General features: G+C 44.5%; 1 protein-coding gene across 1 annotated transcript in view; it reads left to right on the top strand.

The window, feature by feature from the left end:
• The first annotated feature begins 3664 nt into the window (after window positions 1–3664).
• LOC106590760 (bone morphogenetic protein receptor type-2-like) overlaps window positions 3665–15400 on the top strand; it is a 148790-nt gene continuing 137054 nt past the window's right edge. Inside the window, 2 exon segments of the mRNA XM_045707457.1 lie at window positions 3665–3753; window positions 4666–4819. Coding sequence (XP_045563413.1) covers window positions 3751–3753; window positions 4666–4819 — 157 coding nt within the window. The 5' untranslated portion in view covers window positions 3665–3750.

Raw genomic sequence — 15400 nt, 5'->3', positions numbered from 1 at the left:
TGTGATCACACGCTCCGCAGCCAATGTGAGTAAAACCTTTAGACAGGTCAACATTCACAAGGCCGCAGGGCCTGACGGATTACCAGGACGTGTACTGCGAGCATGCACTGACCAACTGGCAAGTGTCTTCACTGACATTTTCAACCTCTCCCTGTCCGAGTCTGTAATACCAACATGTTTTAAAGCAGACCACCACATAGTCCCTGTGCCCAAGAACACTAAGGTAACCTGCCTAAATGACTACCGACCCGTAGCACTCACATCTGTAGCCATAAAATGCTTTGAAAGGCTGGTCATGACTCACATCAACACCATTATCCCAGAAACCCTAGACCCACTCCAATTTGCATACCGCCCCAACAGGTCCACGAGATGATGCAATCACTCCACACTGCCCTTTCCCACCTGAACAAAGGAACACCTATGTGAGAATGCTATTTATTGACTACAGCTCAGCGTTCAACACCATGGTCCCCTCAGGCTCGATCAATAAGCTAAGGACCCTGGGACTAAACACCTCCCCTCTGCAACAGGATCCTGGACTTCCTGACGGGCCGCCCCCCAGGTGGTGAGGTGAGTAACAACACATCTGCCACGCTGATCCTCAACACTGGAGCCCCTCGGGGTGCGTGCTCAGTCCCCTCCTGTACCCCTGTTCACCCGACTGCACGGCCAGGCACGACTCCAACACCATCATTAAGTTTGCCGATGACACAACAAGGGTAGGCCGTGTGGTGCCAGGACAACAACCTCTCCCTCAACGTGATCAAGAGAAAGGAGATGATTGTGGACTACAGGAAAAAGAGGACCGAGGATGCCCCCATTGTCATCGACCAGGGCTGCAGTGGAGCAGGTTGAGAGCTTAAAGTTCCTTGGTGTCCACATCACCAACAAACTATCATGGTCGCACCGCACCAAGACAGTCGTGAAGCAGGGATAGGGATATGTGTTGGGATAGAGACATATTACCATGGGTTATAGTGTAGTATAGTATAGTAGCATTGTGGACTGCTCCGCTGTGTGTTAGGTATAGAGACATATTACCAGGGGTTATAGTGGGCTGTGTGTTAGGTATAGAGACATATTACCAGGGGGTTATAGTGGGCTGTGTGTTAGGTATAGAGACATATTACCATGGGTTATAGTGGGCTGTGTGTTAGGTATAGAGACATATTACCATGGGTTATAGTGGGCTGTGTGTTAGGTATAGAGACATATTACCAGGGGTTATAGTAGGCTGTGTGTTAGGTATAGAGACATATTACCAGGGGTTATAGTGGGCTGTGTGTTAGGTATAGAGACATATTACCAGGGGTTATAGTGGGCTGTGTGTTAGGTATAGAGACATATTACCAGGGGTTATAGTGGGCTGTGTGTTAGGTATAGAGACATATTACCAGGGGTTATAGTGTAGTATAGTATAGTAGCATTGCGGACTGCTCCGCTGTGTGTTAGGTATAGAGACATATTACCAGGGGTTATAGTGGGCTGTGTGTTAGGTATAGAGACATATTACCAGGGGTTATAGTGGGCTGTGTGTTAGGTATAGAGACATAGTACCAGGGCTTATAGTGGGCTGTGTGTTAGGTATAGAGACATATTACCAGGGGTTATAGTGTAGTATAGTATAGTAGCATTCGCGGACTGCTCCGCTGTGTGTTAGGTATAGAGACATATTACCAGGGGTTATAGTGGGCTGTGTGTTAGGTATAGAGACATATTACCAGGGGTTATAGTGGGCTGTGTGTTAGGTATAGAGACATATTACCAGGGGTTATAGTGGGCTGTGTGTTAGGTATAGAGACATATTACCAGGGGTTATAGTGGGCTGTGTGTTAGGTATAGAGACATATTACCAGGGGTTATAGTGGGCTGTGTGTTAGGTATAGAGACATATTACCAGGGGTTATAGTGGGCTGTGTGTTAGGTATAGAGACATATTACCAGGGGTTATAGTGGGCTGTGTGTTAGGTATAGAGACATATTACCAGGGGTTATAGTGGGCTGTGTGTTAGGTATAGAGACATATTACCAGGGGTTATAGTGGGCTGTGTGTTAGGTATAGAGACATATTACCAGGGGTTATAGTGGGCTGTGTGTTAGGTATAGAGACATATTACCAGGGTTATAGTGGGCTGTGTGTTAGGTATAGAGACATATTACCAGGGGTTATAGTGGGCTGTGTGTTAGGTATAGAGACATATTACCAGGGGTTATAGTGGGCTGTGTGTTAGGTATAGAGACATATTACCAGGGGTTATAGTGGGTTGTGTGTTAGGTATAGAGACATATTACCAGGGGTTATAGTGGGCTGTGTAGTTAGGTATAGAGACATATTACCAGGGGTTATAGTGTAGTATAGTATAGTAGCATTGTGGACTGCTCCGTTGACAGTGAATGATTTCCGACAGAATGCAATTTAAACATTTTTTTAACTAGGCAAGTCAGTTAAGAACAAATTCTTATTTACAATGACGGCCTTCCCGGCCGATGCTACGCCAATTGTGCGCCGCCCTATGGGACTCTGAATCACGGCCGGATGTGAAACAGCCTGGAATCAAACCAGGGACTGTAGTGATGCCTCTTACACTGAGATGCAGTGCCTTAGATTGCTGCGCCACTCGGGAGTTTGATGCATCTGGTGGCCTTGATCACAGCAATAGCGTTGGGGCGGCAGGTAGCCTAGTGGTTAAGAGCGTTGGACTAGTAACGAAAGGTTGCAAGATTGAATCCCTAAACTGACAAGGTAAAAATCTGTCGTTCTGCCCCTGAACAAGGCACTGTTCCTAGGCCGTCATTGAAAATAAGAATTTGTTCTTAACTGACTTGCCTAGTTAAATAAAGGTAAAATAAATTTAAAAAATAAAAATTGTGTTTTGGTACACCAGAAATCAATGAATTTCCAATGGAAAGCTACGTTTGCCTTGCAGCATTGCATTGCAGAGGCAGTTGCATTGTGTTCTGTGTGGACCATAGGTTGGATAAATCCAACATATGCATCCAAATTCTATATATAGATGGCTTTGAGTCTGATAAAATGCGGAATAATCTGAAATATGAAGTTCTTCACGAGGTGATGATATCAAATCCCCCCCTCTACCATTTATTTAACAATCATTTGAAAAGAAAACGTAGTTGTGAATGTTTTTTTTTTTGCGGACCTGGGGGGTCTCCTTTACCCCCAGTAGATAAATGGTGTCTGCAGTTCACCTTCCTGTGACGTTATGTTGATAATGACCGGGGAGAACATTGGGTGGAGGAGGAGGCGGGACTCGGTCTGTCTGTCTGCCTGCCTGCAGCCAGCTGGTTCATTCCGATATTATGGGAGACCTTTTCTAGCCCAGGAAATAACACTTCTAATTTAGTGAAATTATAGCGAAAATTATTAACAACATTTAAAAAAATATATATGTTTGATAGAGAAGTTTAAAAAAAAAATCCTGTTGAAGTCACAGAGCTATGGCTAATTTAGGACAAACGTTTTCCATCCGGTTTGGATTTATGCATCTAAACAGGTTGAAGTGCCTGAGATTTAGCCAATCTGTTTTTTTTCTGAAAGTCAAACATGTAATTTTTTTCTGATAGAATACTAAAAATGTAAATATATATATATTTCCCCTGTAAACCGACGAGATCCAAAAGGCACCATAATATAGGAATGAGCCAGCCCAGCAGCAGCTCAGCCCTAGACTGTACAGAAGCCAAGTTGAAGGCTGGGCTCTGATAACACAAAGCTATGGTTAAAATCAAATGGTAATACGTTAACTACATATAACGATTACTGGAAATCTGTTTTAACTACTGCAACATTTTGAACTCTTCGATTTGAAATAAAGGCCCTTTTTGGGGGGTAGGGGAGTGTAATGGCCACAGTCTCTGCATACCGACCCAACACCAGTCGGTCTTGTCTTGCTCTACGTGAAGAGGATTTTCCATCAGGACACAACAGGATTTTTTTGTATTTTTTTTGTTTTTGTTAATCGTCTGCGTGTTGGATATCAGACGGATTTGATCGGAATATATATATCTATTTTTTTTTTTTTAAACAAGTTGGATTATCAATTGTATAATTCCCGTTTTAGTTAAATGAGATGAGTTGTTGGTGGTTATCTGAGCGACCAGACGTCGGGAATATGACCGTGTCTGGTTAGCTGACGTTAGGGGGACGTGTGAGGTTACTAGAACTGCGTTAAACGGATGGTAAAATACTAGCACAAAACAGCTAGTTGCTTTTCAACTATCATTATTTTTCTTTCTTTCATTTTTGTTTGTTTCGCGAATGCTAGTTTAGCTTGTTCGTTAGTAACGTTTTGACGGCTGAATATGTCGGTAACGTTAACGTTACTGTAGCCCGGTACAGTGGAGAATCGGGATGTCGAACTAAGAAACGTTTTGGTAATTAAAATAACAGCTAGCTAGGTTATAAAGTCGACAGACAACGTTAGATATTTTGATAGCTCATAAATTGTTGCAATATTGATGTTTAGCTTGTGATTTTTATATATATTTTTTTATTATATATATATATATATATATATATATATATATATATATATATATATATATATATATATATATATATATATAATTTTGTTGCATTACATTGTCTGGGATGTAAAAGACCTCATCCGTTTTATATTGATGTGGACTATGTTGGATTATTAGATAGTTCCGGGTGAATGTGCTCGTCTGGATCACAGACAGAAGAGAGAGGGAAATAGGGCAAGCCGTCCCAAACCATCAGCCATGGCCGTCCTGGGCCGAGTGTCTGGGCTGCTCCTGGGGCTGTACGGTATCCTGCTCCTCGGTCCCGTCGCTGGTAAGTTTCACCTAATTAATACCATCAAATAAATATACATAAATATATATCCATATCATGTCATTGGAAAATAGGTTTAACATAATGGATATATATTTGAACCATATCTCACAAACTCCCGAGGTAGCCTTATTGCTATTATAAACTGGTTACAAACGTTATTAGAACAGTAAAAAACTACATGTTTTGTCATACCTGTGGTATAAGGTCTGATATACCACGTCTGTCAGCCAATCAGCATTCAGGGCTCCAAACCACCCACTTTATATGGACTATTGTATTACCTGGGCCTTTCCTAGCTACAGAATGGTAACACCAGCTAATGTGATTTAACCAAAACATTTTGGACCGTTTTATACGGGTCATTTTTAACTAACCTCTTCGTCTTCGATTCTTGGGAACAGGAGTCTAATTTTTGTATTTTGTTTTTATAACTGAGCATTTTTCTAAATTCAAAAACGGACCCCTGCAACTGGACACGGACATTTTATGAGACTCTTGTTTCCACAAAATGAGGACGAAGATAGTATCGCAAATACCAGGTTAGTTGGAAAAATCTCTGGCAATGTTTTGTATATAGCCACACCAGTAAGTGCCAGTATAATGTTGGTTATGTCATATTATCTGGTGTGACCATCTGTAGGGGGTCATTCCATGTCATTTCAGCAAGCCATGACACCCACCATCTCACATTTGTTTGGAAACGGTTTCTTCCATTAGATAACAGATAAGATAAGCATTCCTGCAACATTATTTTTGTTGTTGAAATTGAACATATTTTAACCCCTGGAGAAATTAAGGTAATTGATTGCATCCAAATTGGCCATTTTTTAATTTTTTAATTTATAAGATTCATATAATATTAAATAAATATAATACCGAACATCAAACTTTTACTTCTTCTAATGAGTAAAACACGAGGAATCCCAAACAATAGTCAAACCCCCCCTCACACCCCCAGACCCACCCCCCTCCCACCCCAGACCCCCTCACACCCCAGACCCCTCCCACCCCAGACCCCCCTCACACCCCAGACCCCCTCACACCCCAGACCCCCTCACACCCCAGACCCCCCTCACACCCCATGCTATTCCCACCCCAGACCCCCTCACACACCATGCTATTCCCACCCCAGACCCCCCTCACACACCATGCTATTCCCACCCCAGACCCCCCCTCACACCCCATGCTATTCCCACCCCAGACCCCCCCTCACACCCCAGACCCCCCCTCACACCCCATGCTATCCCCACCCCAGACCCTCCCACCCCAGACCCCCCCTCACACCCCATGCTATTCCCACCCCAACCCCCCCTCACCCCATGCTATCCCCACCCCAGACCCCCCCTCACACCCCATGCTATTCCCACCCCAACCCCCCTCACACCCCATGCTATCCCCACCCCAGACCCCCCTCACACCCCATGCTATTCCCACCCCAACCCCCCTCACACCCCATGCTATCCCCAACCCCCCCTCACACCCCATGCTATCCCCACCCCAGACCCCTCCCACCCCAGACCCCCCCTCACACCCCATGCTATTCCCACCCCAACCCCCCTCACACCCCATGCTATCCCCACCCCAGACCCCCTCACACCCCATGCTATTCCCCACCCCAACCCCCCCTCACACCCCATGCTATTCCCACCCCAAAAGCCAGTGTCTTGTGTCCGATTACATGTACTAATATACTACATACCTAAAACTGCATAATAATTTCGGCTTTTGATCTTGTAGAATTCACTCGTCTTTTCCCGACTCACGTGTTTGACAACAGCTCATAATCAGATAAAATTTACGCCGCTGTTCCATAACGAACATAATGAACGAATGACGAGAGTCAACTCAATCACACATTAGATTATGTATTCGGAGCACTATTTTAACATTTTCACATACTATAAAACATAAAACAATTTTCGCATACTATTTAGTACGCTAGTATGGGTATTCGGATATGGCCAGTGTAGGTTCTGAGTCTGACAAGTAGTATGGCGCTACGACTTGTAGTATTGTTTCTTCATACAATGTAATGTATTCCCAGTGAATTTGGTGATGGTTATTTTCCCCTGTTCAGTGAAATTTGTCATTGAAGTTGTTAGGTTTTAGGTCCCATTATACAGCCTGATATTACCAGGTTTGACAATTTTGCTCACCGCTTAAACGGCCATTTTTTGCCGTTTTTTCTGTCAAAACAATAAGAAACAATCATAAAATTCCACATCGATTCACAATTCAGAATAATGGTCCTATTACATACATTATATATACAGCAGTATGTGGACACCCCATCAAATGAGTAGAACAGGTGTGTAAAAGCGAGCACACAGCCATGCAATCTCCGTAGACAAACATAGGCAGTAGAATGGCCCGTACTGAAGAGCTCAGTAACTTTCAACGTGGCACCATCATAGGATGACACCTTTCCAACAAGTCAGTTCGTCAAATTTCTGCCCTGCTAGAGCTGCTCCCCAGTCAACTGTAAGTGCTTTTATTGTGAAATGGACGGCTCAGCCGTGAAGTAGTAGGCCACACAAGCTCACAGAACGGGACCGCAGAAGAGTGTAAAAGGCGCGTAAAATCATCTGTTCTTGGTTGCAACAGCCACTACCGAGTTCCAAACTGCTTCTGGAAGCAACGTCAGCACAAGAACTCTTCGTCGGGAGCTTCATGAAACGGGTTTCCATGGCCGAGCAGCCGCACACACAAGCCAAAGATCACAATGCGCAATGCCAAGGGTCGGCTGGAGTGGTGTAAAGCTCGCCGCCATTGGACTCTGGAGCAGTGGAAAGCGCGTTCTCTGGAGTGATGAATTACACTTCACCATCTGGCAGTCCGATGGACAAATCTGGGTTTGGTGGATGCCAGGAGAACGGTACATGTCCGAATTGATAGTGCCAACTGTAAAGTTTGGTGGAGGAGGAATAATGGTCTGGGGCTGGTTTTCATGGTTCGGGCCCCTTAGTTCCAGTGAAGGGAAATCTTAACGCTACAGCAATACAATGACGTTCTAGATGATTCTGTGCTTCCAACTTTGTGCCAACAGTTTGGGGAAGGCCCTTTCCTGTTTCAGCATGACAATGCCCCGTGGACAAAGCGAGGTCCATACAGAAATGGTATGTTGAGATCTGTGTGGAAGAACTTGACTGGCCTGCACAAAGCCCTAACCTTAACCCCATCAAACACCTTTGGGATGAATTGGAACACTGATTGCGAGCCAGGCCTAATCGCCCAAAGTCAGTGCCGACCTCACTAATAGTCTTGTAGCTGAATGGAAGCAAGTCCCCGCAGAAATGATCCAACATCTAGTGGAAAGCCTTCCCAGAAGAGTGGAGGCTGTTATAGCAGCAATGTTCCAACATCTAGTGGAAAGCCTTCCCAGAAGAGTGGAGGCTGTTATAGCAGCAATGTTCCAACATCTAGTGGAAAGCCTTCCCAGAAGAGTGGAGGCTGTTATAGCAGCAATGTTCCAACATCTAGTGGAAAGCCTTCCCAGAAGAGTGGAGGCTGTTATAGCAGCAATGATCCAACATCTAGTGGAAAGTCTTCCCTGAAGAGTGGAGGCTGTTATAGCAGCAATGTTCCAACATCTAGTGGAAAGTCTTCCCAGAAGAGTGGAGGCTGTTATAGCAGCAATGTTCCAACATCTAGTGGAAAGTCTTCCCAGAAGAGTGGAGGCTGTTATAGCAGCAATGTTCCAACATCTAGTGGAAAGTCTTCCCAGAAGAGTGGAGGCTGTTATAGCAGCAATGTTACAACATCTAGTGGAAAGCCTTCCCTGAAGAGAGGAGGCTGTTATAACAGCAATGATCCAACATCTAGTGGAAAGTCTTCCCTGAAGAGTGGAGGCTGTTATAGCTGCAATGTTCCAACATCTAGTGGAAAGTCTTCCCAGAAGAGTGGAGGCTGTTATAGCAGCAATGTTCCAACATCTAGTGGAAAGTCTTCCCAGAAGAGTGGAGGCTGTTATAGCAGCAATGTTCCAACATCTAGTGGAAAGTCTTCCCTGAATAGTGGAGGCTGTTATAGCAGCAATGATCCAACATCTAGTGGAAAGTCTTCCCAGAAGAGTGGAGGCTGTTATAGCAGCAATGTTCCAACATCTAGTGGAAAGTCTTCCCTGAAGAGTGGAGGCTGTTATAACAGCAAAGGGGGGGACCAACTCCATATTAATGACTTCCCAGAAGAGTGGAGGCTGTTATAGCAGCAATGATCCAACATCTAGTGGAAAGCCTTCCCAGAAGAGTGGAGGCTGTTATAGCAGCAATGTTCCAACATCTAGTGGAAAGCCTTCCCAGAAGAGTGGAGGCTGTTATAGCAGCAATGTTCCAACATCTAGTGGAAAGCCTTCCCAGAAGAGTGGAGGCTGTTATAGCAGCAATGTACCAACATCTAGTGGAAAGCCTTCCCAGAAGAGTGGAGGCTGTTATAGCAGCAATGATCCAACATCTAGTGGAAAGTCTTCCCAGAAGAGTGGAGGCTGTTATAGCAGCAATGTTCCAACATCTAGTGGAAAGCCTTCCCAGAAGAGTGGAGGCTGTTATAGTTATAGTGTCCACATACGGTAAGTATTCAGACCCCTTCCCTTTTTCCACATTTTGTTACGTTACAGCCTTATTCTAAAATGGATTCAATTAATATTTTCTCATCGATGACAAAGTGAAAACAGGTTTTTAGAATTTTGGGCAAATGTATTAAAAATACAAAACAGATATACCTTATTTACATAAGTATTCAGACCCTTTGCTATGAGACTCTAAATTGAGCTCAGGTGCTTCCTGTTTCCATTGATCATCCTTGAGATGTTTCTACAACTTGATTGGAGTCCATCTGTGGTAAATTCAATTGAATGGACATGATTTGGAAAGGCACACATGTCTATATAAGGTCCCACAGTTGACAGTGCACGTCAGGGTAAAAACTAGGGCTTGGTGTGACGGACAGGGCTTGGTGTGACGTGGGCAGGGCTTGGGGTGACGTGGGCAGGGCTTGGTGTGACGTGGGCAGGGCTTGGGGTGACGTGGGCAGGGCTTGGGGTGACGTGGGCAGGGCTTGGTGTGACGTGGGCAGGGCTTGGGGTGACGGGGCAGGGCTTGGGGTGACGGACGGGGCTTGGGGTGGCGTGGCAGGGCTTGGGGTGGCGTGGCAGGGCTTGGTGTGACGGACGGGGCTTGGGGTGGCGTGGCAAGGCTTGGGGTGGCGTGGCAGGGCTTGGTGTGACGGACAGGGCTTGGGGTGACGGGGCAGCATGAAGGAGAGAGACAACTGAAGTAGCGAACACAGGAAACTATGAACACAGACATTACGCCCGCCAGAGTGGTGGATCACATTGAACAAACCAAACATGGAAATATCGTTATAGAAGGTAAAGTAAAAAACCCAAACTGGTCCCTGCATCAATACCGGTATATAGTCAAATATGGTATACCACACACACACACACACACACACACACACACACACACACACACACACACACACACACACACACACACACACAGCTCTGACACACACACACACACACACACACACACACACACACACACACACACACACACACACACACACACACACACACACTGCTCTGACACACACACACACACACACACACACAAGTAGACGGCTCTTCAAGCACTAAAATGTTTTACACGAGCAAAACTGTGAACCGTGAACACTGACTTGCTCCGAAGACTTCAGAAACATCATCCAATAAAGTAAGTCCCTGTAACACACAGTAAACTGTGACGATCCCCGTATGCTGATAGTGTAATCAGCAGTTTAAACGGAGGAAGGGAGGGTCTGGGAGGATTTTGTCTGGTGTGTCTGTGAACAGGACACTGTGATCCTCTCCTGCTGCAGACTTCAGACTAAACAATGTTTCCCTCTGGCTCTATGGGGGGAGGGGAGGAGGGGGGAGGAGGAGGAGGGGGGAGGGGGGGGGGAGGAGGGGAGGAGGAGGAGGGGGGGGGGGGGAGGAAGGGAGGGGAGGAGGGAGGAGGGGGAGGGGAGAAACATTCCCTTGTGGTGACGCTGACCCCCCCCCTGACTATTTCTGCTGGCGCTGAACAGACTGAAAACCTCCCCTCCCCCACCATACTCATTCACCCAGTGGTAGACTGCCTGCCCTGCCGCCCAGACACATTTCACACACTCATTTAAATGTCATTTTCAGAGGAAATGCTGGTCTATGCCCCTCTACCAGACAGTACTGTAGTCTATACAGACTGCCCTCTACCAGACAGTACTGTAGTCTATATAGACTGCCCTCTACCAGACAGTACTGTAGTCTATACAGACTGCCCTCTACCAGACAGTCCTGTAGTCTATATAGACTGCCCTCTACCAGACAGTACTGTAGTCTATATAGACTGCCCTCTACCAGACAGTACTGTAGTCTATATAGACTGCCCTCTACCAGACAGTACTGTAGTCTATATAGACTGCCCTCTACCAGACAGTACTGTAGTCTATACAGACTGCCCTCTACCAGACAGTACTGTAGTCTATATAGACTGCCCTCTACCAGACAGTACTGTAGTCTATACAGACTGCCCTCTACCAGACAGTACTGTAGTCTATATAGACTGCCATCTACCAGACAGTACTGTAGTCTATACAGACTGCCCTCTACCAGACAGTATTGTAGTCTCTCCTTGTTTTGTGTTGTCCTCTTGCCTCTACCAGACAGTACTGTAGTCTATACAGACTGCCCTCTACCAGACAGTATTGTAGTCTATACAGACTGCCCTCTACCAGACAGTACTGTAGTCTCTCCTTGTTTTGTGTTGTCCTCTTGCCTCTACCAGACAGTATTGTAGTCTATACAGACTGCCCTCTACCAGACAGTATTGTAGTCTATACAGACTGCCCTCTACCAGACAGTACTGTAGTCTCTCCTTGTTTTGTGTTGTCCTCTTGCCTCTACCAGACAGTATTGTAGTCTATACAGACTGCCCTCTACCAGACAGTATTGTAGTCTATACAGACTGCCCTCTACCAGACAGTACTGTAGTCTCTCCTTGTTTTGTGTTGTCCTCTTGCCTCTACCAGACAGTATTGTAGTCTATACAGACTGCCCTCTACCAGACAGTATTGTAGTCTATACAGACTGCCCTCTACCAGACAGTATTGTAGTCTATACAGACTGCCCTCTACCAGACAGTCCTGTAGTCTCTCCTTGTTTTGTGTTGTCCTCTTGCCTCTACCAGACAGTATTGTAGTCTATATAGACTGCCCTCTACCAGACAGTATTGTAGTCTATATAGACTGCCCTCTACCAGACAGTACTGTAGTCTCTCCTTGTTTTGTGTTGTCCTCTTGCCTCTACTCGTCTCTATATCACCTCTTCCTCTTCTATCCGTCCATAACAGATTGGGCTTATTGTTCCCCCATAAACAACCAGCTGTTTAGTTCCAGCTGCATGATGCCACTAAGGGTGCGTTCGTAAATTCACTCTGGAGTGGCAGTGCGCTCTGGGCGTTTTTATATATTCAGAGCGTTGTCGTATTGTCCGTTTTTATAAATTCAGAGCGTTGCCAGAATGCCCGTTTTTATAAATTCAGAGCGTTTACTGTCACTGGATGACTCTGGCCGAAGAGTAGGGTTGATCTGAGCGTTCTGACCTCACAACGGCAGTCAAGCTAACTGGCTAAAGTTGGCTAGCTTGCTCGCTACTTCCAGAGACAAATGAGAGAACACTCTGACTGTTTAACTCGCCCTACCAGAGCTGGTTAGACTGTTTTCATGTTATCCAGAGCGTTGGTGAAAAATGTAACTGTGCAGCTGGCAACAATTTAATTATGTTTTTTTTTTTTGGGGCCGACGTTAAGTGACACCGGTCATATTCAACGGGTGTTGAGCGTTCGTACATTCGTCAGTTATTCTGCGCTCTGGTACAGTCAGACGAGAGTGCTATGAAATCAGAGTAGATAGCCAGAGTGAATTTACGAATGCACCCTAAATGAACTGCTGTCCGTCTCTGACAATGTGTTGATCAGTCTGGCCTGAGGGGTGTCATAACAAAACAAGCTACATGTACTGCGTTTTCTAAAGCTAGCTAGCTTCAGTTAGCTTCACATTCCAGTTCGGTTATGGGTCTGAATGGTTATGGGTCTGAATGGTTATGGGTCTGAATTAATAACTGTTATAGTATACCACCATCTGAATGGTTATGGGTCTGAATGGTTATGGGTCTGAATGGTTATGGGTCTGAATGGTTATGGGTCTGAATGGTTATGGGTCTGAATGGTTATGGGTCTGAATGGTTATGGGTCTGAATGGTTATGGGTCTGAATGGTTATGGATCTGAATGGTTATGAGTCTGAATGGTTATGGGTCTGAATGGTTATGGGTCTGAATGGTTATGGGTCTGAATGGTTATGGATCTGAATGGTTATGAGTCTGAATGGTTATGGGTCTGAATGGTTATGGGTCTGAATGGTTATGGGTCTGAATGGTTATGGGTCTGAATTAATAACTGTTATAGTCTACCACCATCTGAATGGTTATGGGTCTGAATGGTTATGGGTCTGAATGGTTATGAGTCTGAATGGTTATGGGTCTGAATGGTTATGGGTCTGAATGGTTATGGGTCTGAATGGTTATGGGTCTGAATGGTTATGGGTCTGAATTAATAACTGTTATAGTCTACCACCATCTGAATGGTTATGGGTCTGAATGGTTATGGGTCTGAATTAATAACTGTTATAGTCTACCACCATCTGAATGGTTATGGGTCTGAATGGTTATGGGTCTGAATGGTTATGGGTCTGAATGGTTATGGGTCTGAATGGTTGCCTCCTAAGAGAACAGTGCAGAGGCTATAAGTCATAGCTCAATTTAAGGCTAATGCTGCATGTCATGTTCATTAGCTCAATATAAGGCTAATGCTGCATGTCATGTTCATTAGGTCAATATAAGGCTAATGCTGCATGTCATGTTCATTAGCTCAATATAAGGCTAATGCTGCATGTCATGTTCATTAGCTCAATATAAGGCTAATGCTGCATGTCATGTTCATTAGCTCAATATAAGGCTAATGCTGCATGTCATGTTCATTAGCTCAGTATAAGGCTAATGCTGCATGTCATGTTCATTAGCTCAATATAAGGCTAATGCTGCATGTCATGTTCATTAGCTCAATATAAGGCTAATGCTGCATGTCATGTTCATTAGCTCAATATAAGGCTAATGCTGCATGTCATGTTCATTAGCTCAATATAAGGCTAATGCTGCATGTCATGTTCATTAGCTCAATATAAGGCTAATGCTGCATGTCATGTTCATTAGCTCAATATAAGGCTAATGCTGCATGTCATGTTCATTAGCTCAGTATAAGGCTAATGCTGCATGTCATGTTCATTAGCTCAATATAAGGCTAATGCTGCATGTCATGTTCATTAGCTCAGTATAAGGCTAATGCTGCATGTCATGTTCATTAGCTCAATATAAGGCTAATGCTGCATGTCATGTTCATTAGCTCAATATAAGGCTAATGCTGCATGTCATGTTCATTAGCTCAGTATAAGGCTAATGCTGCATGTCATGTTCATTAGCTCAGTATAAGGCTAATGCTGCATGTCATGTTCATTAGCTCAATATAAGGCTAATGCTGCATGTCATGTTCATTAGCTCAATATAAGGCTAATGCTGCATGTCATGTTCATTAGCTCAATATAAGGCTAATGCTGCATGTCATGTTCATTAGCTCAGTATAAGGCTAATGCTGCATGTCATGTTCATTAGCTCAATATAAGGCTAATGCTGCATGTCATGTATTAAAAACAAGAAGGCTATGACATCTATTCCTGGGGTTTCCGGTAACTGGTAAATGGCAGCTTTCGGACGATAAAAAAACAATGAAAGGAAGATAAATCAAAGTGGTCAGGAAGTTAAAGCTTGGTCGCAAATGGGTCTTCCAAATGGACAATGATCCCAAGCATACTTGCAAATTTGTGACAAAATGGCTTAAGGACAACAAAGTCAAGGTATTGGAGTGGCCATCGCAAAGCCCTGACCTCAATCCTATAGAAGATATGTGGGCAGAACTGAAAAAGCGTATGCAAGCAAGGAGGCCTACAAACCTGACTCAGTTACACCAGCTCTGTCAGGAGGAATGGGCCAAAATTCACCCAACTTATTGTGGGAAGCTTGTGGAAGGCTACCCGAAACGTTTAACCCAAGTTAAACAATTTAAAGGCAATGCTACCAAATACTAATTGAGTGTATGTAAACTTCTGACCCACTGGGAATGTGATGAAAGAAATAAAAGCTGAAATAAATCATTCTCTCTACTATTATTCTGACATTTCACATTCTTAAAATAAAGTGGTGATCCTAACTGACCTAAAACAGGACATTTTCACTAGGATTAAATGTCAGGAATTGTGGAAAAACTAAGTTTAAATGTATTTGGCTGAGGTGTATGTAGACTTCCCGACATCAACTGTACGCATGACAAATGTACTTCATTCTCTGAGAGCTACCATACTGTATCTACAGCCTGGCTGAAACAACAGGCCAGTGGTCAGAGAAGCTGGGAGGAGAACCATAGACTGACAGTGGCAGACAGCCAAACAG

Source organism: Salmo salar, chromosome ssa25 (genome assembly GCF_905237065.1).
Source record: "Salmo salar chromosome ssa25, Ssal_v3.1, whole genome shotgun sequence".
Classification (NCBI taxonomy): Eukaryota; Metazoa; Chordata; class Actinopteri; order Salmoniformes; family Salmonidae; genus Salmo; species Salmo salar.
This window is presented reverse-complemented; position numbering and strand designations above follow the sequence as displayed.